The sequence below is a fragment of the Myxine glutinosa genome, chromosome 4 (genome assembly GCF_964187855.1).
Source record: "Myxine glutinosa chromosome 4, kmMyxGlut1.1, whole genome shotgun sequence".
In the NCBI taxonomy this organism is placed as follows: Eukaryota; Metazoa; Chordata; class Myxini; order Myxiniformes; family Myxinidae; genus Myxine; species Myxine glutinosa.
In genome coordinates, this window is record NC_136264.1 from 77,015,762 (window position 1) to 77,040,625 (window position 24,864).

The 24,864-nt window shown below is 44.1% G+C and overlaps 1 protein-coding gene across 3 annotated transcripts in view; it reads left to right on the top strand.

Moving 5' to 3' along the window:
* The window catches only part of HSP90B1 (heat shock protein 90 beta family member 1), a 68,364-nt gene that overhangs the window by 19,931 nt on the left and 23,569 nt on the right, over window positions 1-24,864 (top strand). For all 3 annotated transcript variants that reach the window (XM_078776025.1, XM_078776024.1, XM_068112777.2), the window contains exons 6-9: window positions 1,969-2,300; window positions 9,658-9,769; window positions 20,804-20,923; window positions 23,226-23,342. In XM_078776025.1, the coding sequence (XP_078632151.1) occupies window positions 1,969-2,300; window positions 9,658-9,769; window positions 20,804-20,923; window positions 23,226-23,342 (681 nt within the window). The remainder of the gene's footprint in view (window positions 1-1,968; window positions 2,301-9,657; window positions 9,770-20,803; window positions 20,924-23,225; window positions 23,343-24,864) is intronic.

Here is a 24,864-nt window from a genome sequence, read left to right on the forward strand (position 1 = left end):
TGACTTGAAAACAAAATAATGCAAAACTTCATTCTGACATTCCAGAAAATGCATGTTTTTTTAAACTCTATAAATTTGTTATGGTCTGTGTACTTGTATATTTTACCATTGAACTTGACATATATGAAATATTTCAAAATTTAAATTACACCTTGCTTTTATTGTCATTCATTAACTTAACTATCCATGATGGCCATAAAGAAAGACTTGCAAATCGTATAACTGGAGCACTTCTGCATAGGAACCTTTTCTCTTTTTTATTTTATTATTATTATTATTTTTTTCCCATCAAAAAAAAAATGTTCAAAATATTTTTTGTTAAATTTTTTTTCGTCAATTGGTGGTCTAACATGAATACATGTATACATGAAAACATGAAAACTTGGCTGGTAAAAAGACTGGTGATGGTCCCCTTAATACATCCATGACTACACTATAGCCATATGACGGAACAGATAAATCTAGTACTTATTGAACAAAATGTAAACATAAGAATAAAAATGTGGACAAAAATAAATATCAATTTCAATTGAAGGTTAAAAACTAATGATTAAAAGTGCAAAAAACACAATAACAGAGAAAATACAAACGATATACAGAGTTTATAAAAACGACTGCGGCTGCATTAGCACAATTCTTTTTAAAATATTTCAAAGTTATGCTTCCTGTTTCATCATCAGTTTGTGTGATGGAATCTGGGTTGAATTGTGAATCTTGGTTGAATCTTGGCAATATTTCTGTTTGGGATTATTTTGTGGATTGTGCACAGATTGGATTGACATTCTAGATGTTTACCTTTTTAATGATTGTGGTTCTGAAATTCCATCAAATAAAGGATGCTTTAACCTCTTAACCACTGATGTGCTCAGTAACAAGAGACTTGCATAATCAGTGGTGCTTGGTGGTGGTGTATGGGGTTTTTTTGTTGTTTTTTTTGTATACAAGTTTGAGGCTCGTGTAAGCTTGGCCTACAAAGTCAAACTAACATTGACCACAAAAAAAAAACTGACACATGAAACATAACATATGATAAAGGGAGCGGGAGAACAAGATTGAGAGCAGGGACATCAGGAGATTTGTGGGAGGGAGAGGGTTTGGGGGAGGAGGCATGGGAAGGGGGGGGGGGGGGGGGGAGGGTTAAAGGTCTGTCTGTTGCCATTTTTCTCAGAGATTGCTGAACGTATCCTCGTCAAACTTTCAGAGGTTCATCAGTGAGTGCCTGGAAGTGTTTTTGGCAAAACAAAAAACATTTTTTGGGGGGATTTAAAAAAAAATCGCTCAATAGTGCCTAAACCTTTTTGATTAATGACAGTTATATACAAGTACACATTCACATAAATAAATTCAAAACGATCACCAGATATTTCAACGCAAATATTAAAACACTTCCGGAAGTGGTCGAAGTTGTGGTAAGGCTTCTTCTTCTTCCTGAATGGCAACATTCTTAAGTCAAACGTGATGAACGACACATTCACCAGCATATATTCAACGAAAAGGTAAAATGATGATTTTACATTTGTGATGGATTCGGATTTGGATGTAATTGCTTTTCCATTATATTTGCCGTCATTTCAAATATGTTTCTTTTTTTGCTTGAGCAACGCCGGGTACTCCAGCTATAAATGCTTTTCTACCTTACTCGGGATACAAATACAACTTTGTCTGGGGGTAACATAGGCTATGTGGCCACAGCCTCATTTGGGAGGAGTGGGGGACCGGGGGAGGGGTGTAAATTCTCTGTTAATGCGTACTGTGTAGCGCCACCTGGTGATTGTGGCAGGGGATATTGCATTTTACTTGGGCAACACTGAGGTTATGAAGCACTCTTTGTATGGGAAAATGTTGCCTCCTTCCCTTCCCTCCCTCCCCCAAAACAGAGGGGCCCGTCAAAGCCACCCTCCCAACCCTCCGGCAATGCCGGGTACTCCTGCTGGTGTGTATATAAATACATGTATGTTGTCCCTGCAGGCTGACCAGGAGCAAAACATGCTGCACATAACCGATACTGGTATCGGTATGACTCGTGAAGAGCTGATAAATAATCTAGGAACTATTGCCAAGTCTGGCACGAGCGAATTCTTGGGCCAGATCACAGAAATGCAAGCAGAAGGACAGTCAACCTCTGAACTGATTGGACAGTTTGGTGTTGGATTTTACTCTGCTTTTCTGGTGGCTGACCGTGTCATTGTGTCATCAAAAAACAACAATGGCACACAATACATATGGGAGTCTGACTCTGAAGAATTCTCTGTCATTGAGGATCCCCGGGGAGACACACTCGGTCGTGGTACAACAGTCACGTAAGTGGTAAATTTGTCAATTTTGAAGACTTGTACCAAGATTTGGGATGCCTGACAACAATAAATCTGTAGATAGATTTTGCTGAGTTTATAAAAATTGTGGTATGGCAATGATATTCACAGAACTTTAATAGAGCTGCTTTACTTTACTTTGCATTGGTTTGGAGGAGGAGTATAGCGTTAAGAGCTTTCCTTTCACCTCGAGGTTTGTGGGCATTTGGGTGTTTTATTTTAAATTTGATCTAACTAGTTCACCCACTCTCTTCCACAGCATGAAGGTGAGGCAGTCACGTTATCTTCTCTATATAGATTACAGTGGATCTCAGCTATGGTCCGTTGGTCTGTGGTAGACATGATAAGCATATAAATGGCTCAAGACTTCCATGGATACCAGAAGAGGAGAGTTAGGTGAGCAGAGCAGGTTGCCAGATCGTATCGAAGGCACGAGATATGTCAAGGGAGACTGCCCTGATTTCCTGTTTGGCATTGAAGACCTCCATCCATTGTTCAGAAAGCAGAAGAAACATGTCCAGAGTGGAGTGACTTTGTCTGAATCCAAATTGATGATCAGAGATCAAGCCATTGGAGAAGAGGAAAGATTTCATATCCGAAGCAATGATGGATTCCATGACTTTGCTGATAATTGGGAGCAGGCTGATTGGTCTGAAGTTGCAAGGATCTGTTTTTGCACCTTTTTTGTGTAAAGCGGTAATGTTTGCTGATTTCCAGGATGCTGGCAGATGACCTTGAGCAAAAGAGAGGGTGAAGAGAGCAGAGAGAGGGTGAGATAGAGTGGCAGAGCAGGATTTTAGGACCTGTGTGCTGATGCCATCTGGTCCAGTTGCAGAATCGGAGGCAAGGTTTGACAAAAACACTGTCCACCTTGTCAGGAGAGCAGCTGGATACAACTGGTTAAGGTGGATACAGAGAGTGATGGATTTTGGAAACGAGGTTTTGAAGCAAACAGTTGAGGCATTCAGCTTTTTCATGTGCAGTGTCAGCTGTGTAGCCGTTTGAGGTAAGGGAGGGGATGGAAGGGGAACAAACACCAGAAACAGATTTGACCAGATTTTGGAGGAAGGAGACAGGTTTGAGAGTTGTTCTTGAGAGTAGAGATATTGTTTCCTGGCTCTCCTGAGGGTAGACACACACTTGTTCCGAGCTTTGTGAAAGGAACTGAGATTGCATTCAGTTGGATTTGCCTTCCATGAGGCAAGGGAAGTTGTTTCAGGGCAACTGCCTCACCACAAGATTCAGTGTACCATGGGTGGGAGGAAGTGTATGACAACTGAAGATGAGAAGGGATAAATCTGTGCATCAGAGAGCAAATGTCTTTGGAAAAATTCCCAAGATGAGTTGATGTCGGAAACAGAAAAAATGGGAGACAAGTCCAGAAATTTGATGGCGGCTTGAAGACTATGCCAGTCGGCCTGAGTGAAATCGTACAAGAGAGGGGAGTGGCAGGGTAATATGAGGGAGGAGAGGGGGAAGTAGAGAGAGCTGTTGACAGTGTCAGAGATTGCAGAAGTGCTAGGGGAGATGGCAGGATGAGGGGGACTAAAGGCTATGTATATATGAACCACCTTTAGAGGCCATTTTTCCCCGCAGAGCAGGGTTTGGCCTTTTTCGGGCACCATGGCCCCCTTTTTGAAGCAATGTTTTATGGCCGGATGCCCTTCCTGCCGCCAACCCTGTTAGTCGCCTCTTGTGACACACAGGGAATTACCAGTGAACTGGTACTCAATTTGCCGACCTCGGAAGGATGACAGGCTGAGTCAACTCCCCCTGGCGTTAATTCAGCGATCGACTGGGATTCGAACCCAGGATCCTAGGATCCCAAGCCGGCACCCTAACCGCTAAGCCAACACCAGGCTTTAAAAAGTAAGAATGTAATATACAAATTAAATAAACTAGGGCATGCCCGTACTATATATATATCTAAAATTATATCCCCCCCCTCTATTTACATGAAATGGTTTGGTCCAAAGCGAACGGCTTGCGAGTACGGTGACAATCCCCCCCCTCTATTTACATGAAATGGTTTGGTCCAAAGCGAACGGCTTGCGGAGTTTGGTAAAGAAATCGCCATAGCGTGCACAAACGCGCAGGAAAGCGAAAGAATCGCAAAGTAGTTTTAATTAGTTTTAAAACATAGTTTAACGCCAACATAGTTTGCCAACGTGAAATAAATGAATACGCTCTCAAATGTGCCGTCCGAGGCAGAGTCTGTTCGCCACGTTCGGCACACGTGATAGCTCGCTGCTCTCTGATTGGTTGAATCGTTTTTTGGACATAGCTCGCTAACTACTTGTCCGATTAATATGAAACCTTGAAAAGGCACATCCTCGGGTCCCCAGCAATATACCTGGCAAGTTTAAAGTATATCGGACCCGTGGTTGTCGAGAAACAGCGGTCACAGACATACATACATACATACATACATACATACATACATACATACATACATACATACACACAGAGATTACTGGAATTATAGATAGATGACCTTATAGCAAGCAAAAGACATCCGCATCACCACTCATTATTTGTCCATGTCTTCCTCTATTTCATCCTTCAACCCTGCTGTTGGGGTTTCTCCTCCCCTTCCACCTACCCCCCCCCCCCCCCAGGCCCCTCTCTCTCTTTCTCTCTCTTTCTGTTGGTCCTTTTGTTGCGTTGCATCCTGATCAATTCATTGTTATAGTTCCTCCTCTAGCCTGGACTCTGCATACAAAAAAACTAGAGCGTCACTTGGTAGAGCACATACCTCCGCCAGGCTCAACAGTTTACGTTTTGTGTACCACCGATAGTCCGTATCTGCATCTGGACCATAACCAAATTATATTTGGCTTGTTCTGATCACCTATCCAACTCATCAATTTATATATTACATACATTATATGTATATATTGTTGCGGATCTGCCGCCGGCCTTCTCCCCTTTACCAAGGGGGGATTAGTCCCCTTGTCTTTGACTGACCAGGCGCGACCCGAGGCCTATGACGTCCTTTCCGGACAGCGCAAAATATGGTTTTAGGCCGAATTCACTATTACCTAATTACTCGCGCTGCCCTGAAACGAGGAGATAAGCCTCGCACGAATCGCGTGTGTTGGTGGATGCACCGAGCGGTAGCGAACACGTGATCCGAGCCGTTTAGATGGTGAACCCGATTCTAGCGATCTTATTCGTACCACGCTTAGTCAATGGCGAAATCACAGAAGCGATCGAATTGGAAAAGAAGAACAAGTTTATTTACACTATTCACAATGATGAGAGCAGAGACACAGGGCAGTCCTTAAGCAGTCTTGTACTTAATATCCCAGAGACTACGGGCCCGTTGCACGCACGCACACACACACGCACACACACACACACACACACGGATTGCAGATGAAGGTCAGGTCCATGGATGGTCAGCTCTCTCCGGTCCCCAGCTCGTACCGCAAAGATGGATCCCGTAGCAGGCAGGAGCTCGTGACGTGCCGTTTGGACGCGCTGGGTTATTACGGGGCGAACGGTAGGCTCTGGGCTCTGGCGGTTAACACTGGCGGCTATCGCCGCATTCACTCGCGTCCTGAATAGGCGATATTCGCCACCGGCGCGTCTGGCTGCCTTTCCTTCGGCGCGTACGTAATACTGAGATATCGTGTAAATGCCCACAAAGCGAGCGCTGCTTCAGTCGAGTCCTGTTCACCACTCACTCGTGCTCTCTCTCGTGCTCCTTGTAACAAGTCCCTCCAGCGCTAGTCCTTCCTCTCGTGCAAGTCCTGTTCAAGTGCTTTTGTGCCAAGACTTTTATAGGCACGCCCCGCGAACCTTCTAGCACTCACCAGACGCGCCTTACCACGCCCTATCACGCCATGCCCTTAGAGCCCTGGTTGGCTGGTGGCCCTTACCGTCATCGCCTGACGCGCTGCCTTGACGCCGCCCCACCCTGACCCCGCGCTCCTCCCTCAGGCCTACCTCGTGTTACTCGACTAGCGAGCGAACAAAGGGCAGCGAATGCTGCTGGCAGCCAAAGCGTAATAAATGCTGCGGGTAGCCAAAGCGTAACAAACTGAGGGATCAGCCAAATGGGGCGTGGGATCAATTATGCCCATGGAGATGGAACTCGGAGGGTGGACGCAAAATGAAAGGACCTAAACTCATGTCTTTACACAACGCAGATATTACTAGTGGAAATGGCCTATACTTACACATACTATGACATAACTAATACTACAGGTGGCCTACGTGTTGCTCGTGGACTAACTATGGGGGGCAACCCTTTAACCTTTAATGATCAATATGTTGATCTCTTTAATGATCTCTCCTTGTTAACCCCCTTGCCCGCATTTCTTCTTCCACCATCTTTAGCCAAGTCTTTCTCGGTCTTCCCCGTCTTCTACTTCCTTCTACATTCATTTCCATCACTCTTCTCAACCAGTCACTTTCATCCTTCCTCAACACATGACCAAACCATCTCAACCTGTTCCTCTTCACAGCATCAATCACAGGCTCTATTCCCAGCATCTTTCGCAATTCATCATTTGTCTTCCTCTCTCTCAACGATACTCCGCACATCCGTCGAACCATGCGCATTTCCACCCTTTCCAACCTTCGTTGCTGCTCTACGTTCATTACCCATGTCTCGCTCCCATAAATCATAACACTTCTCACACATGCAGCATACACCTTTCCCTTCAGCTTCAACGACACTCCCCTCATCATCAGCACGCCACTCAATTCCCGAAACTTCTTCCATGCACATCTCACTCGAGCAACCGTTGCCGAGTCTGATCCACCTTCTCCATTCAGCATGTCTCCGAGGTAGCAAAATGTTTTCACACCTTCCAGCTTCACGCCGTCTCCAAGATCCAACTCAACATTTCCTCCATCTGCAGCTCCCTCTGTGCACATCTTACATTTGAATGTAGCTGCCACACTGGTTAATGACCCTCTCAGACCACTACATTTTTGATGAACCCACTCAGCGCACATTGTACACTGAATGGAGTTCACTCCGACACCCTTCCTACACACAGCACAGGGCCACTTCCCAGTTCTTTCCACCTCACCACATGCTTTACCACTTGCCATCACCTTCGTCTTTCCGATATTCACCTTCAGACCTTTTGTCTCCATACATTCCTTCCACGTGTTCATCTTTTCCTTCAGTCCATCCATACTTTCCGCAATCAACACCAGATCATCTGCATACAACAACTCCCATGGTAAACCCTCCTTTACGTTCTGAGCCAGCACCTCCATCACAGCTACAAATAGTAGTGGACTTAGTACCGACCCCTGATGCACTCCCACCTTCACCTCAAACTCACCACTGTTCCCGTCCTTCGTCCTTACAGCTGTGCGCGCTCTTTTGTACATTGCCATCACTACTCTGATCAACCATTCCTCCACTCCTAACTTCCTCAATGCCCATGTCAATACTTTGCGTGGAACCCGATCGAATGCTTTCTCCAGATCAACAAACCCAAGAAACAACTTCTTCCTCTTCTCCATGTACTTCTCCTGCAACTGCCTCACAATGAAAAGCGCGTCTGTCGTTCCTCTTCCTGGCATAAATCCAAACTGCATTTCGTCGATCTTCACTTTCTTCCTTATCCTCCTCTCCAACACCCTTTCCAATACCTTCATTCCATGCTCCAATAACTTTATCGCTCGGTACGAGCCACACTCCAGAGGGTCACCTTTCCCCTTGTATAGAGGGACGAGGGTACTCAGTTCCCAATCCACTGGAATGCGGCCTTCTTTCACCACCAGATTACAGATCTCTGTCATTCTCTTCACACCCCAACTTCCTGCTGCCTTCAACATATCTCCCACAACTCCCGTCGGCCCTCCCGCTTTTCTACCCTTCATTGCTTTTATCGCTTCCTCAACTTCCTTCTCAGTTATCTTCTCTGCCGGTCCTAAAACTGGGTTACTCTCTATGTTGCCATCCCTTTCATTCTCTGTATTCAACAGCATTTCCATATATCTTTTCCATCTTCCTTTAATTCCATCTGGGTCGACAACGATTTGTCCCACTTCATCCTTCAAGCAGCTCACCCCCATCACATCACACCTCTCTTTCGCTATCTGCTTTGCAATCCTGAATACTGCTTTCTGACCCTCTTCCGAATCCAAGCGTTCTCCAAACATTTTCCTACATGCCTCCTGCGCCTTTGCTACCTCTTTCTTTGCAGCCTTCCTGGCTGCCTTATAACTTTCATGCTCTGCTGTTTCTGCTCCCGTACCCTTCGCCTTCTGCCACTCCTTGAACTTCTTCCTCTTCTCGTCAATCCTCTTTCCAACTTCATCATCCCACCACCATGTTTCCGAGTGCCTCGGTGGTCCTTTTCTCCATCCACATACCTCACCAACGGCTCCCAACAGACAAGCTTTCATTGACATCCAACCACTTTCAAGCTCAACCACATCATCCTCGACCCTACTCAGCCTCTCTTTTAATGCCTCCCTTACTGTCACCTCTTTCAACCTCCACACCTTCATTCTCGGTTGGTACTTCACCCGCCGAGCTCTCCTCGCACCTTTCACCCTTACGTCGCAGACAACCAAGTGGTGCTGTGAAACAGGGCAGCGAATGCCCTGCTTTTATCACCGCTGCGGTTTAAACATATTTAAATAAATATTTCAACAAAACCATGAAAACAATCTGGGAAAAGTCTCTAAGTGAGAACGTGGATTTGAGAAAGCAGGAGCAGAGGTGAAAGAACAAACGAGAGTATAGGGGGCGGGGCACAAGTCGAGACGAGGAGGCCGCACGCGACACCAGGCCGCACGAGGCCCGGACAAAGAAACGACTAATTACACACAAATTTGCAACAACTACAAAACCAAAACCAAATAGAAACACACAATAACACATACACAACAAAATACGCAGCGGAAATTTGACAAAGAAACGAACGGGAAAACACTCAAACTTTGATGCCGTGGAGAGATCAAAGCAAGCCCCGTCGCTCGAGGGACCGGAAGCGGAAGTGATCATTAAAGGTTAAATAGGGCAAAATGGAGAAGATTGTCATTGGGTCCGCAAGGCTAACCCCCGCTCTAGCAGGGAAAATGGCCTTTAAAATGCATGTTGTTGTTGTTGTTGATCATTATGTGCCAATCTCAAAACCGTAGCAATATAATGTATGTAATATATAAATTGATGTCATGTACTGGGCTGCTGTTAAAAATGAATCGATACCTCCCTAGTATCTTCTCAAAATTTAGCTTTTATTTTTCTGAAAGATAAACGTTGGGTTTATTCTTTCACTTGTAATTTTCCAAGCTAGTATATTGTACTTTTGATAGCTTATGAAGCGTCTTTGTTTTGGTATGTCTATTTACAAGTGACCTTTGGCAGGCTCGTGCTGAAGGACGAGGCCGATGATTTCCTGGAACTGGACACTCTCAAGAACCTTGTGAAGAAGTACTCACAATTTATCAACTTTCCCATTTACATCTGGAGCAGTAAGGTGTGTTTTATTGAGTTGCAGCTGCTATGTGTGGTTAGCAACTGCTAGTTTATTTGCTGACTGTTTGGCCAGGTCTGTCATGCACCTGCTGAGCATTTTCTCTCTATCACTGACCTTCCAGTGAAATGCTTGGGAGATCGATCGTTATGGATTGTCTAGTAATATATAATTATTGTTTAGTTAAGAACCACTTTTTATTTTTACACAAGGCAGGTTTCACAGGTTGGTTCAGACAATGGGGAAGCTGAGGGGAAGTATAGTCTGACCCGTGATCGTTATAATGATTAAATTCCAAGCAAAGCATTGTAAGTTTCTAGAGATACCTACTGTTACCTGTTACTTATTGGCTATTGCATTTTTGGAAATTCAGTTCCAGATTTCCTATCCCACTTCTTTTTTTAGCAATATTCTTTTTGTATGGTGTGTGGTACTTTGTGTAAATGTTTTTATTTGACCTTTATCAGCCGTGTTACAAATATTCTTTACACCTCAAACCATTTCTGTTAAATGTCGTCTTTTTAGAAAGCATTCGATCGGGTTCCACGCAAAGTATTGACATGGGCATTGAGGAAGTTAGGAGTGGAGGAATGGTTGATCAGAGTAGTGATGGCAATGTACAAAAGAGCGCGCACAGCTGGAAGGGTGAAGGTGGGAGTACATCAGGGGTCGGTACTAAGTCCACTACTATTTGTAGCTGTGATGGAGGTGCTGGCTCAGAACGAAAAGGAGGGTTTACCGTGGGAGTTGTTGTATGCAGATGATCTGGTGTTGATTGCGGAAAGTATGGATGGACTGAAGGAAAAGATGAACACGTGGAAGGAATGTATGGAGACAAAAGGTCTGAAGGTGAATATCGGAAAGACGAAGGTGATGGCAAGTGGTAAAGCATGTGGTGAGGTGGAAAGAACTGGGAAGTGGCCCTGTGCTGTGTGTAGGAAGGGTGTCGGAGTGAACTCCATTCAATGTCCAATGTGCGCTGTGGGTTCATCAAAAATGTAGTGGTCTGAGAGGGTCATTAACCAGTGTGGCAGCTACATTCAAATGTAAGGTGTGCACAGAGGGAGCTGCAGATGGAGGAAATGTTGAGTTGGATCTTGGAGACGGCGTGAAGCTGGAAGGTGTGAAAACATTTTGCTACCTCGGAGACATGCTGAATGGAGAAGGTGGATCAGACTCGGCAACGGTTGCTCGAGTGAGATGTGCATGGAAGAAGTTTCGGGAATTGAGTGGCGTGCTGATGATGAGGGGAGTGTCGTTAAAGCTGAAGGGAAAGGTGTATGCTGCATGTGTGAGAAGTGTTATGATTTATGGGAGCGAGACATGGGTAATGAACGTAGAGCAGCAACGAAGGTTGGAAAGGGTGGAAATGCGAATGGTTCGACGGATGTGCGGAGTATCGTTGAGAGAGAGGAAGACAAATGATGAATTGCGAAAGATGATGGGAATAGAGCCTGTGATTGATGCTGTGAAGAGGAACAGGTTGAGATGGTTTGGTCATGTGTTGAGGAAGGATGAAAGTGACTGGTTGAGAAGAGTGATGGAAATGAATGTAGAAGGAAGTAGAAGACGGGGAAGACCGAGAAAGACTTGGCTAAAGATGGTGGAAGAAGAAATGCGGGCAAGGGGGTTAACAAGGAGAGATGCAGAAAATAGGGCAAAATTGAGAAGATTGTCATGGGGACCGTAAGGCTAACCCCCGCTCTAGCAGGGAAAATGGCCTTTCAAATGCATGTTGTTGTATGTCAATGCATGTCTTTTTAAAAACACTTCATGGCTTTCAATTAATAACAGTAACCTGCTTGTTCAGCCAATCATGTGAATGCAAAACCAGACACCTCTCTGAACTTTGTTCTGATCTCGTGATTATTCATCGACGATCAATGGACAATGGAGGTGGGGGGTTGAGAGGAGTGGGTGTAGTGGAGGTTAGGATGTACAAGAACAGATCCTTCATATTTGTGACCATAAAGTAAAAAATCAATTTATTTTCCGTTGCAAGTTCATCATATGCTCTGATCAACTATTTGAATGTCGTTAAATGACGTGTGCAAAACCAAACGTATTCAATTGATCCAAAGTGTTGAAACTTTGAATTTGTTGTTAAATTTGATTCCTAATCCGATCTGATGTACTATACTCTGTTACAGAGTGTTGGTTCTGCCAAAGCAGTTTCAAGGCAAGCAGTAGCTTGGGCAGGAATTTGGAATTTGTTCAGGGTGCCAGCAATAGCTCACCTACTGTTTGTGAAGGGCATCGTGGGATCTTTATCTCTCCTTTGTGTGTAACATTTTGCATTTAACCCAAGGGTATAAAAGGTAATACCCGGTGTGTACCCCGGTTTAGAATAGGTACACCGTATCCCTGCGTGTCGTAAGAGGCGATTAAAAGGGTTGGCGTCAGGAAAGGCATCCGGCCATAAAAACATTGCTTCAAAAAGGGAACCATGACAATTACAATTACATATGGGCAGGGTACAGCCCGAAGTACCCCGTGGGCGACCTCACTCCCTCTCGTCAAAACTCAAGGTGGGGAACCCAATCGAAGCAAGGGTGGAAATCACTCCATTTATGACGACGAAACGTCTGATGCCCCACGTCGAGATCGGTTTCTGAGGTTTGGGACATGGAATGTAGGGACCATGACAGGGAGATCAGGAGAAGTGGTGGAAGTATTGGTCAGAAGAAGAGTGGACATATGTTGTGTGCAGGAGATGAGATGGAAGGGAAGTGGTGTGAGAATGGTGAAGGGTAGGCAGGGACAGAAATACAAGTTTGTGTGGCAAGGGTGCCCGGAGGGCGTGCATGGCGTTGGTGTCCTGTTTTCTGAGGAGTTTGTAGACAGTGTGGTGAGTGTGACTAGAGTGAGTGAAAGGTTGATGATGGTGAAAATGATGATTGGAAAGCTCTTGGTGAACGTCATCTCGGGATATGCTCCGCATGTCGTTCGGAGCGATGAAGAGAGGGACAAGTTCTGGTGTGCGATAGAGAAGCTGATGGAAAACGTAAAATATGAGGAAGTTGTTGTGGTCGGAGGAGACCAAAATGGACATGTGTGAAGGAGTATGGACGGTTTGGAGGGAGTTCATGGGGGGGTTACGGATATAGTGTGAGGAATGGAGGAGATGAAAGGATTTTGGAGTTTGCTGATGGAGCTGGTTTGTTGATTTGTAATACTCAGTTCCAGAAAGAGGATAATAAGCTTGTTACTTACATACACGTCAGGTGGATCGACGACAACCGTTGACTACCTGCTGGTGCGTAGGCGAGATAGGGGGCACCTCCGGGACACAAAGGTGATCCCGGGGGAGGAGGCTGTTTCACAGCACCACTTGGTTGTCTGCGACATAAGGGTGAAAGTGCGAGGAGAGCTCGGCGGGTGAAGTACCAACCGAGAATGAAGGTGTGGAGGTTGAAAGAGGTGACAGTGAGGGAGGCATTAAAAGAGAGGCTTAGTATGGCAGAGGATGATGTGGTTGAGCTTGAAAGTGGTTGGATGTCAATGAAAGATAGTCTGTTGGGAGCCGTTGGTGAGGTATGTGGATGGACTAAAGGACCACCGAGGCACTCGGAAACATGGTGGTGGGATGATGAAGTTTGAAAGATGATTTACGAGAAGAGGAAGAAGTTCAAGGAGTGGCAGAAGGCGAAAGGTACGGGGGCAGAAAAGGCAGAACATGAAAGCAAGAAGGCTGCAAAGGCGCAGGAGGCATGTAGGAAAATGTTCGGAGAACGCTTGGATTCGGAAGAGGGTCAGAGAGCGCGAGCGGTATTCAGGTTTGCAAAGCAGATAGCGAAAGAGGTGCGATGTGATGGGGTGAGTTGCTTGAAGGATGATGTGGGACAAATCGTTGTGGAACCAGATGGAATTAAAGGAAGATGGAAGAGATATATGGAAATGCAGAGAATGAATGGGACAGCAACTTCAAGAGTAGCCCAGTTTTAGGACTGGCAGAGAAGATAACTGAGAAGGAAGTTGAGGAAGCGATAAAAGCAATGAAGAGTAGAAAAGCAGGAGGGCCGACGCGAGTTGTGGGAGATATGTTGAAGGCAGCGGGAAGTTGGGGTGTGAAGAGAATGACAGAGATCTGTAATCTGGTGGTGAAAGAAGGCCGCATTCCAGTGGATTGGGAACTGAGTACCCTCGTCCCTCTATACAAGTGGAAAGGTGACCCTCTGGAATGTGGCTCGTATCGAGCGATAAAGTTTATTGGAGCATGGAATGAAGGTATTGGAAAGGGTGTTGGAGAGGGAGGATAAGGAAGAAAGTGAAGATCGACGAAATGCAGTTTCGATTTATGCCAGGAAGAGGAACGACAGATGCGCTTTTTATTGCAAGGCAGTTGCAGGAGAAGTACATGGAGAAGAGGAAGATGATGTTTATTGGGTTTGTTGATCTGGAGAAAGCATTTGATAGAGTTCCACGCGAAGTAGTGACATGGGCATTGAGGAAGTTAGGAGTGGAGGAATGGTTGATCAGAGCAGTGATGGCAATGTACGAGAGAGCGCGCACAGCTGTCAGGACGGGAACAGTGGTGAGTTTCAGGTGAAGGTGGGAGTGAATCAGGGGTCGGTACTAAGTCGACTACTATTTGTAGCTGTGATGGAGGTGCTGGCTCGGAATGTAAAGGAGGGTTTACTGTGGGGGGAGTTGCATGCAGATGATCTGGTGTTGATTGCGGAAAGTATGGATGGATTGAAGGAGAAGATGAACAAGTGGAAGGAATGTATGGAGACAAAAGGTCTGAAGGTGAATATCGGAAAAACGAAGGTGATGGCAAGTGGTAAAGCATGTGGTGAGGTGGAAAGAACTGGGAAGTGGCCGTGTGCTGTGTGCAGGAAGGGTGTCGGAGTGAACTCCATTCAATGTACAATGTGTGCTGAGTGGGTTCATCAAAAATGTAGTAGTCTGAGAGGGTTGGTGAGGTGTGGCAGCTACATTTGTGGTGTGGCAACCATTTGAGGTGTGGCAAGCAGTGTGGCAGCTAAATTTAAGTGTAAGGTGTGCACAGAGGGAGCTGCAGATGGAGGAAATGTTGTTGGATCTTGGAGATGGTGTGAAAACATTTTGCTACCTCGGAGACATGCTGAAATGGAGAAGGTGTATCAGACTCGGCAACGGTTGCTGGAGTGAGATGTGCATGGAAGAAGTTTCGGGAACTGAGTGGCGTGCTGACGAGGAGGGGAGTGTCGTTGAAGCTGAAGGGAAAGGTGTATGCTGCATGTGTGACAAGTGTTGTGATTTATGGGAGCGAGACATGGAGAATGAATGTAGAGCAGCAAAGAAGGCTGGAAAGGGTGGAAATGCGAATGGTTTGGTGGATGTGCGGAGTATCGTTCAGAGAGAGGAAGACAAATGATGAATTGCGAAAGACGATGGGAATAGAGCCTGTGATGGATGCTGTGAAGAGAAACGGGTTGAGATGGTTTGGTCATGTGAGGAGGAAGGATGAAAGTGACTGGTTGAGAAGAGTGATGGAAATGAATGTAGAAGGAAGTAGAGGACTGGGAAGACCGAGAAAGACTTGGCTAAAGGTGGTGGAAGAAGAAATGCGGGCAAGGGAGTTAACAAGGGGAGATGGAGAAGATTGTCATGTGGTCATGGTTGTCATGATCATGATTGTCAAGGCTAACCCCTGCTCTGGCAGAGAAAATGGCCTTAAAATGCCTGTTGTTGTTGTGAAGAAAAGGTAATAGTTTTGGATTGGGGACAATCTGAGATGGTGCTGAACAGCTGTTTTTAGTTGTCTTGAAGACCTAGAGGGATGCATGAGATTGAAGAGGATGTGGAAGTTGATTCCACATGACGGTTCACTGCTGGCTTTGGAGGCCAACTTTGAAATGTGGTTAATTAATCTAAATATAGACTAAATATTCAACTAAAATATCTATATACAGACTTGGCATTTAATATGGAATATTTTTTTTGTGGGGGTGAACTTACTTTTCAAGATGTCTTAGAACCAAAAGTTCATTGGAATTATATTGAAATTATTCTAGATTTTGTTAATGTGACCTTTAAAAGAAACAAAAACCACATTTGACATTTCGAAACATATAAATTGATCCTTGAAAGTGATGTAAACTGATATCGAACTCAATTCATGGACAGTACTGTGTTAAACTTCTGTACGTTTTCCAGAAGTATCTCTTTATTTTGCACATTAGCCAAATTTTTTTTTAACAAAAACAAAAGTTAAATTACGACTGGGATTACGAACAGTAAAATTACAGTTCAGTACTTCGTGTAACTCCCACGAGCATTCAGGAGAGCACGTACACGTTGAGGCATGCTGTTCATGAGATTTGCCAAGGTTTGGACAGGAATCGCTTGCCATGCAGTGACAATAGCCTGCTGCAATTCACGCGCAGAGGTCGGCTGCTGGTCCAAGTGGTCGATTTGACGCGTTAATTCTGCCCACAAGTTCTCTATCGGATTCATATCCGGGGACATGGCAGGCCACTCCATATGCTCTACACCACGGTCAGCAAGAAAGTGTTGGATGATGTGAGCACGATGAGGCCATGCATTGTGATCTTGGAAGACAAAGTTTCCTCGAAAGGCTGCACGAGCAAATGGAAGCAATGTTTCTTCCAGAAAGGCCCTGGACTTGAACTGGTTCAAGTTTCCATTCAGAACAGCCAGGTCAGTTTTGCCCCCTGCATGAAAAGCAGCCCAAACGGTCACCCCACCACCTCCAGCTTGGACTCTTGGCACTATACAATCTTTGTTGTAGGCTTCATGCACTTGTCTGCGCACTCGGACGCGGCCATCTTGACGATAGACCAGAAATCTAGACTCGTCACTGAAGATCACATGATTCCAGTGTCCTGGCTGCCATTGACGGTGCTCTCTGGCCCACTGCAATCGGCGCTGGCGGTGTTGTCTGGTCAGGCGTGGCTTTCTCAGGGGACGCCTGGCATGATAGCCTGCTTGAACCAGTCGTTGGTTGACTAGCCTTCTGGATACAGGCACATTTGTCAGTTGCTGCCACTCAGCCCTAAGCCGATTAGCTGACTTGGTACGGCCATTGCGGACTAACCGGTGCAGCTGGTGATCATCCCTCCTTGTGGTTCTGCGGGGCATCCTGGCCTCGGTATTGGAGTAGGGACACCCCTTTGAGCATTTCGTTTCAGGATCTTTGATACCTGACCTTGAGTGTTGCCATACTGCCGAGCAATAGCACGCTGTTTCATGCCGTAATTTCGTAAAGCCACCACTCCATGACAAACAGCATTGTCGAGTTGACGGACCATCTCCAGAGGAAGCGGCAATAACTTTTGGAGACGTGCAGCAGTTGTTTTCCACTAATACAGAACGCAACAACCCTTGTATACCCAACTGTGAAGCCAATCATCAAATCCACCTGTCCGTACATTTTGCCACGCCACCTGTGATATAAACCTGTTGTTGACTTCTTGCTGCGACAGACAATCAGTGACATGGTTCTTTTAACAAATAAATCACCAAAGTGTGAAAGAAACTCACCAGATTGATATACTGAGTTAAGAAAGTAAACCCAAGTCAAGAAAAAAAAAAAATTCCATATTAAATGCCAAGTCTGTAATAATACGCTTGTTTGTATGTCTGCTGTTTGTGTTCCTCTAACAGTCAGTCCTTCCTGCCGATTGGTTGGACAGCTGGCCTGACAACACTCACCCACAATTTCATCCTGATGAAAAATCTTACGGCTGCCACTTTTTTGTTCACTGCTATGCGTAGCCAAAGATGTCTGGAGCTGTCATATTCACAATTGCTATGCATTCTCGAGACGTTTTCCCTTCATTGTAAAACTACCAAAGCGGCAGTTAAAATAATTTTGAGCTGATATGTGTCACTGGCCTCAAGATTGACCTCAGCGATTTAAGACAGCAGTCTGTTAACTTATGCACCGCCCAAATAACTGTGGGATTATCTCAAGCAGAGATTAACCCAGGTCATGAGAAATTTGTCCGAGAACGAATTATTTGCTTTTAATGATGTACCAAACGGGAAGATAATTGGTTTTGGATTGTTTATTGTCACATATCTTTTCCATATACAGTCACGTGAAAAAGTAAGTACACCCCATGTAAAGTTTTGACTTTTTCAACATATTTCAACATACAGCTATTTGATCTTCATTTCAACAATATTGAGCGAGCCAGATAATGGTGATATAATATAACAAATATCATGAAACATTTACATTTGTAGTCCATTGTATAATTTACATAAACATAAATGCAAATTTTGCATGTGGAAAAAGTAAGTACACCCTTACATTTATCACTACCGTAAATTTCGGACTATTGAGCGCATCGTTATATAAGCCGCATCCCCTAATTTTTTTTTTTAAGTGGAATTTAAACACACACAAGCCGCACTGGTTTATAAGCCGCAACCATTTATTAACCACAAAAAGTGAGAAACTCGACAGCCACAGAAACTTGTCAGACGCGCGCAAAGCACAAATTCAATCATGGTTGCCTTTTTTGTTTACAGTCCGATTGAGAGGTAGGTCAAAGGTCAGAGGGACCTCATCCATATTAATTATGTCCTGCGGAGCAATGACGTTCTCTGCTATTTTCTCCTGCGTGTAGTTCCGAAAGTTTGCGATTTTTTTCTTCGAAGTCAGGAGGGAGTTGTTGACAGAGAGTCGTTCGTGCTCTGACAGAAAGACCTTTGCGTTTCATAAATCTGAAACACCATGACTGCCCGCCCTGAAATTCTTCTATTTTCTTTTCTGCAGCGATCGATCTTGCTTTGAGTCTAATCTGAACAGTAGAAACACCCCGACCATCCACTCTCTGTGTGTTAACCCAGTCTTCAAGTTCGTCTTCCAGTTCGGGCCATCGGCATTTCCTACCTCTGAAAGCCTTTGTTGACTTTTTGCAGCGAGAAAGTTCGCCCCTCTGCTTTCTCCAACGTCTGATCATGGATTCATTCACTCCAAGTTTATGAAAATTCCATAAACAAGCCGCATCGTTATTTTAGCCGCAGAGGTCAAAGTTGAGGGAAAAAGTTGCGGCTAATAGTCCGAATTTTACGGTACTTCAAATACCTAAAATTAGAATCGGATGCACCAGCTCAGGTGCAAATGATTAGAACATCATCAGAGAGGATCTTGGAGGAACCTGTCTTATTTAAACCTCAGACATTTAGTTTGGTTTGCTCTTTGTTGTTGAAGTGTGCAGCGTCACCATGCCTAGATCAAAAGAGCTCTCTGAGGCCTTCAGGAAAAAGGTTATGGATGCCCACGAGTCTGGGAAGGGATTTAAAAAGATCTCCAAACAATTTGAAATCAATCATTCGACTGTCCGGAAGATCATCTACAAGTGGAGAAGATTCCAAACAACTGCCAACTTGTTCAGGCCAGGCCGCCCCAGCAAGTTCAGCCCGAGAGCAGACAGCAAGATGCTGAAAGAAGTCTCTAAGAAACCCAGAATGTCATCATGGGACCTATAGGTAGCTCTTGCCAATGTTGATGTCAAAGTGCACGAGTCTACCATTAGAAAGAGGCTGCACAAATTTGATCTACATGGGAGGTGTGCCAGGAGGAAACCTTTGCTGTCCAGAAAGAACAGGGCAAGACTAAAGTTTGCCAATGAACACCTAGGCAAAGACCAGCACTTCTGGAACAATGTGCTCTGGACAGATGAGTCAAAGGTAGAGCTATTTGGCCACAGTACCAGAAGACATGTTTGGCGAAAACCAAAGACAGCATTTGACCACAAGAACCTGATTCCAACTATAAAGCATGGTGGTGGAAATATTGTGGTTTGGGGCAGCTTTGCTGCATCAAGGCCTGGGCAGCTCACCATCATATAATCCACTAAGAATTCTTCATTGTACCAGAGGGTGCTTGAGGATAACGTGAGGCCATCTGTCAGAAAGTTGAAGCTCAACCGAAGGTGGACCTTGCAACATGACAATGACCCTAAACATACCAGTAAATCCACCAAGGAATGGCTGAAAAGAACGAAATGGAGGTTTCTGGAATGGCCAAGTCAAAGCCTGGATCTAAATCCCATCGAGATGTTGTGGGGGGATTTGAAACGAGCTGTGCATGCAAGAAACCCCTCAAATATTGCACAGCTGAAAGAATTCTGCATGGAGGAGTGGGAAAAAATTTCTCCCAGTCGGTCAGAGACTGGTTGACAGTTATAAGAAACGCCTACTTGAGGTTGTTTCTGCCAAAGGGGGCATTACCACCTATTAGAGCCAAGGGTGTACTTACTTTTTCCACATGTGAAATTTGCATTTATGTTTATTTAAATTATACAATGGACTACAAAATGTAAATGTTTCATGATATTTGTTATATTATATCACCTTTATCTATCAATATTGTTGAAATGAAGATCAAATAGCTGTATGTTGAAATATGTTGAAAAGGTCAAAACTTTACATGGGGTGTACTTACTTTTTCACGTGACTATCTCGCGGGACTGAGTTGGACAGGCGACCATGATGGGCCATGACCTGCTCATGGTCACTTGTCCTTTCTGGGGAGGTTTTATGAAGGCTTGGTGTGGGCAGGGGATTTGACGCTTTAGGATTGGGAGGGGGAAAGTGAGGACTTGGGGTTTGTGGTGGGTGTGGGGAGGGGAGGGGGGGGGCAGCTTTCATTCAACTCAAGATGCAAAGTGCAGTGTGATATTTCAGTAATTCATTTTGATCTTCAGGGATCGCAATACAAATGTATGGCAATCCAAGAATTCCCCCCATTCCCCCCACCATATTGAAGCTATCCTGAAAATGTATTTTATTTCACTTTAGCAATGATGCTGTTTGTCTTATCTGTGCATCTATCCCATCTAGCCATTCATTTATTCATTATTTGGTGTGTGGCATGATTTATTCTACACCTGGAAGCACCTTTTTGAAGAATTAATTCCCCCCCCCCCCCCCCCCCCAAATCTGATTTTTGTTCCATCGCATGTATTACTTTTTCCTTTGACTGATGATAATATTCTGGTAAATAATTGTGAACAATGAGGACATCAAAAGAGGTGATATAAATTGTGAACATTGCATTTATTTTTTTTCGGATAGACTGAGACAGTGGAGGAAGCCGAGGAGGATGAGGATGATGAAGAAGAGGGTGAAGAAACAAAAAGTGAGGATGATGCTGAGGTTGAAGTGGAAAAAGTGGAAAAAGAAAAGGCAAAAAAGGTGTGTTTTTACTTGTATGATTTGTGCTGTTATAAATGTTGGTCTAGAATTGTTGTCAGTCATTGATATTTTCATACATCGATGTATGTTCAGGGTGCCAGCAATAGCACCCTGAACATACGCCACATTTTAAAGGCAGGTTGAGGAAGGGGCAGGGGACAATTGTGGAAGCAGTTTCATTCACTAATTTGGGTTGCTGTGTTGGATCATGGATATTTACTTTTGTAGCCAGGTGACTTTTTTTTTTTTTTACATACACTTGCACCCTTGACAGTAGGATTGTTGCCGTGTACATGGCCGCCCACTAGAGCAAGTGTGAACACAAATGGGCAGGCTTATGTACTAAACGGCACACATGTCTCGTGAATGGTCAATTAATAGTCCAATTAATATGAACAGACAGTGAACAGGTTTATCTGTTCACCTGTTGGAATCCTCTAAAGGAGCCGGTAATTATAGGATTATCTCATTACTGAATTTAACCCTCTCCAGGGAAAAACCCAATGAATCAAAACGTTTTCCTCGGCATGGCACGATGCGAAGCGAGGAGAGGGTATTGCATTTGAGTTTGTTAACTCAACTGGACTATGTCCAGCTGAGTTTTTGTCGACACCCAGTGTCCGTCGTCCGTCTGTCTGTCGTCTGTAAACAATTCGACGTCTCTGCTCTAAAAGTCACAAATATTGATCAAATTTGATGAAACTTGTTATGCAGCATCTTTAAGACATAAACTAGTTTGGGATTGCATTTGGGCGTTGCACGCCCAAAAATGGTCATGGCAGGGCAGCCATATTGAAAAATCGATTTTTGTCAATCTGGTACTTCCAGATTAGCTAGAAGGCTGAAACTTGGTGTGTAGACAGTATGTAACAAACCTCAACACATATAATAAATTCAAGTCTGAAATCTGAGAAAAGTAATTGTAGTTTTACTTTTCATGCCTCACTTAAAACTCAATTTTTTTCTAGTTTCCTGTTTAAACATGAGATACCTTCAACGTTACTGTACCTCTTTAGCACATATAAACTATATAGTTTGTGGTTCTATTATGCATATTCTAACCATATTGATATAGACCAGTTGAGTTCAGGTTCCCTGGAACCACCGTTTAGAGGCCATTTTTCCCCGCAAGGCGGGGGTTGGCCTTTTTCGGGCACCGCGGTTGTTGTTGTTTTTTGGTCCCCTTTTTGAAGCAATGTTTTACGGCCGGATGCCCTTCCTGACGCCAACCCTTTTTGTCGCCTTTTTACGACAAACAGGGAATTACCAGTGAACTGGTACTCAATTAGCCGACCTCGGAAGGATGACAGGCTGAGTCAACCCCCCTGGCGTTAATTCAGCGATCGACCGGGATTCGAACCCAGGATCCTAGGATCCTAAGCTGGCTCCCTAGCCGCTAGCCCAACACCAGGCTTAGGTTCCCTGGAACCTCTAGTTTATTTGTCTGTTTGTCCGCACAGAATAAATATGATTTTCTCTGCAACCATTGATTCGATTGACAGGAAATTTTCATTGTAGGTGCACCTCCTCCTGCAGAATTTTTGATTATAATTATAACGTCATAGGTCGCACGGTACGGGCGCCATCTTGGAAAAACCGGAAAACTTTGCACCTCTGTCTCTGAAAGCACTGCATTGAAAAAAATGATATGCCTCATTGTAAAGAACTCTCCATGGGGAATAAAATATGTTGATGATGCCATAAGTTCCTCCATTATGCCATTATAATTCGACAAGTACAAAACTTCATCTGATCAAGATGAAATTTCTTGAGCGTCATCTATGGTTAAATTGGTGGAGAAAAAATAATAATGGTGATGTCATCGGTCACGTGGTTCGGCCGCCATAGTTGTTTGAACACAAAGGCCTTAAAAACCACTAAAAACACGTCCTGGCGAGGGTCTGCAATCTTTGATTGCTCTTTCTTGTTCGTTTGTGTATTTGACGTGTATGCACTCCTGAACATCTGGACGATGGCAGGAGTTGAAAGCTGGTAGTTGTACTCTTGGGAGTACATCATGGGCAGGTTTTACGTGGTTTGAAAAAACCCACAATCCTGGAGGTGCAGGGACCCTATTCTCCTAGTAAATACTCATATGTGTGGTATAGCATTGCTCTTGGTGGGAGTGGATATTACATGTTTTATTAAAATACTATGTGTTAATTGTTGGGGAATTATTCCTTCTGCTAGGAAGGGTTATTTGCTAGTTCTGGTAAACCTTGAAATATTTAGATTAACTTTTATATTTTTATTTGTTTGCCTCTAATTACCCGACATCTAAACGATTCTTGCTGCCTTGCAGGTGGAAAAGACTGTATGGGACTGGGAGCTGATTAACGACATGAAACCTATTTGGCAAAGGCCAAGTAAGGAGGTGGAGGATGATGAGTACAAGGCTTTTTACAAATCATTTTCTAAGGTGAGATTTGGTTATTTTGCTTGTAAGCTGCCATAGTATCTTAATCCTTTAAAATATCAGCAACATCTTTACTGTTTTCATTGTCAATGAATGTGGTCATACTTTGACCTTTGCATTCACATTTCTACCTATCACATGATGTATTCAATAAACCTAGTACAGTATATTGGGGCAAAAGCATCACGTTTTTGTTTAGGGTCAATGTAAAGTTTCTACACATGTTTGATAACCAAAAGGGAATTTAGGTTTGTAGGTGAGTGTAGAAGTGCACGCTCCTTTGAACTGTCCAATCTGGCTTTGATTATTAACACGACTTTAAACTGTCACATCAGTGTTCTGCAGCAGGATGTGGCATCAATGACTGCTTTATCCATCGGCTGGGAAGTTAAACTGGAGACCCATTGGTATGGGTTGCTGGTGTTGTTAAAACAAACAAACAAACAAAAAAACATTGTCTATTTTGCAAATTGGGCAGTAATTGCCAGCACCTTGGCCAAATTACAAAAAAAAAATTCCCCTAACTGTTTGTCAGACTCACGCTGACCGCTAACCACATTGAGTTGTGTGCTTGTAACGGCTTAAGATCGTCTCAATTCTTACACAAGCTTGGTTCATTTATAAATGCATTGGTCTCCCTTTATATGAATGTCAGACTTGTGCATGTTATATGCAGGACGTGACGCTACAAACTAGAAGGGCACTCGGTAGAGCGCATACCTCCGCCAGGCGGAACAGTTCACATTTTGTATCCACTGATGGGCCGAATTTGGATTCGGACCTGAACCAAAATCGAATCGGCTTGTTCTTGTCACCTAACCAATTCATCCGCCACGTTTATTCACAACTCGTCCACAACTTTTTTATATACCATGTTCTATATCACTTTTTGTCCGATCTCTCGATGATGAAGAATCACTTAAAAAAATTAAATAATTCTCGTATCTGAATCCATATTCAGATCTTCAACAAAATCGAGTCGATTCGGTGTTGTCACACACCCAACCTCTCCACCAAGTTTTGTCCAAATCCATCCAAACCTTATGGAGATATCCTGCTATATATCATTTTGGCCCTATCTCCCAATGGTGAAGAATCGCTTTTAAAATTCTATTAGCCGGATCAGATATTCACCAAAATCTCATCATTTCGTCCTTGTAACATACCCAAACTCTCTGCCAAATTTCGTCCGAATCCGTCCACAACTCTTTGAGATATCATGTTCACAAACAGACAGGGGTGAAAACATAAATAACCTCCATCCACCTTTGGTGGCGGTGGTAATCAACACGGTGTAATACATTTGAACCTGGGAGCCCAGAATTGAGCTATACTGTATGCTCATCTGGGAGCATCAAACAAACCAACTTGAATGAACCTGAATGGGGAATGCATGAAATATGTAATGATCTTTTTGGATTTGACCCCCGATCATGCCCTTCACCTTGCCATCAAATTACATGTAGCAGTGATTAGTCTTGTCATTGGCCGAGATGTTTGATTGTACAATGATTGTGTTGGTGGC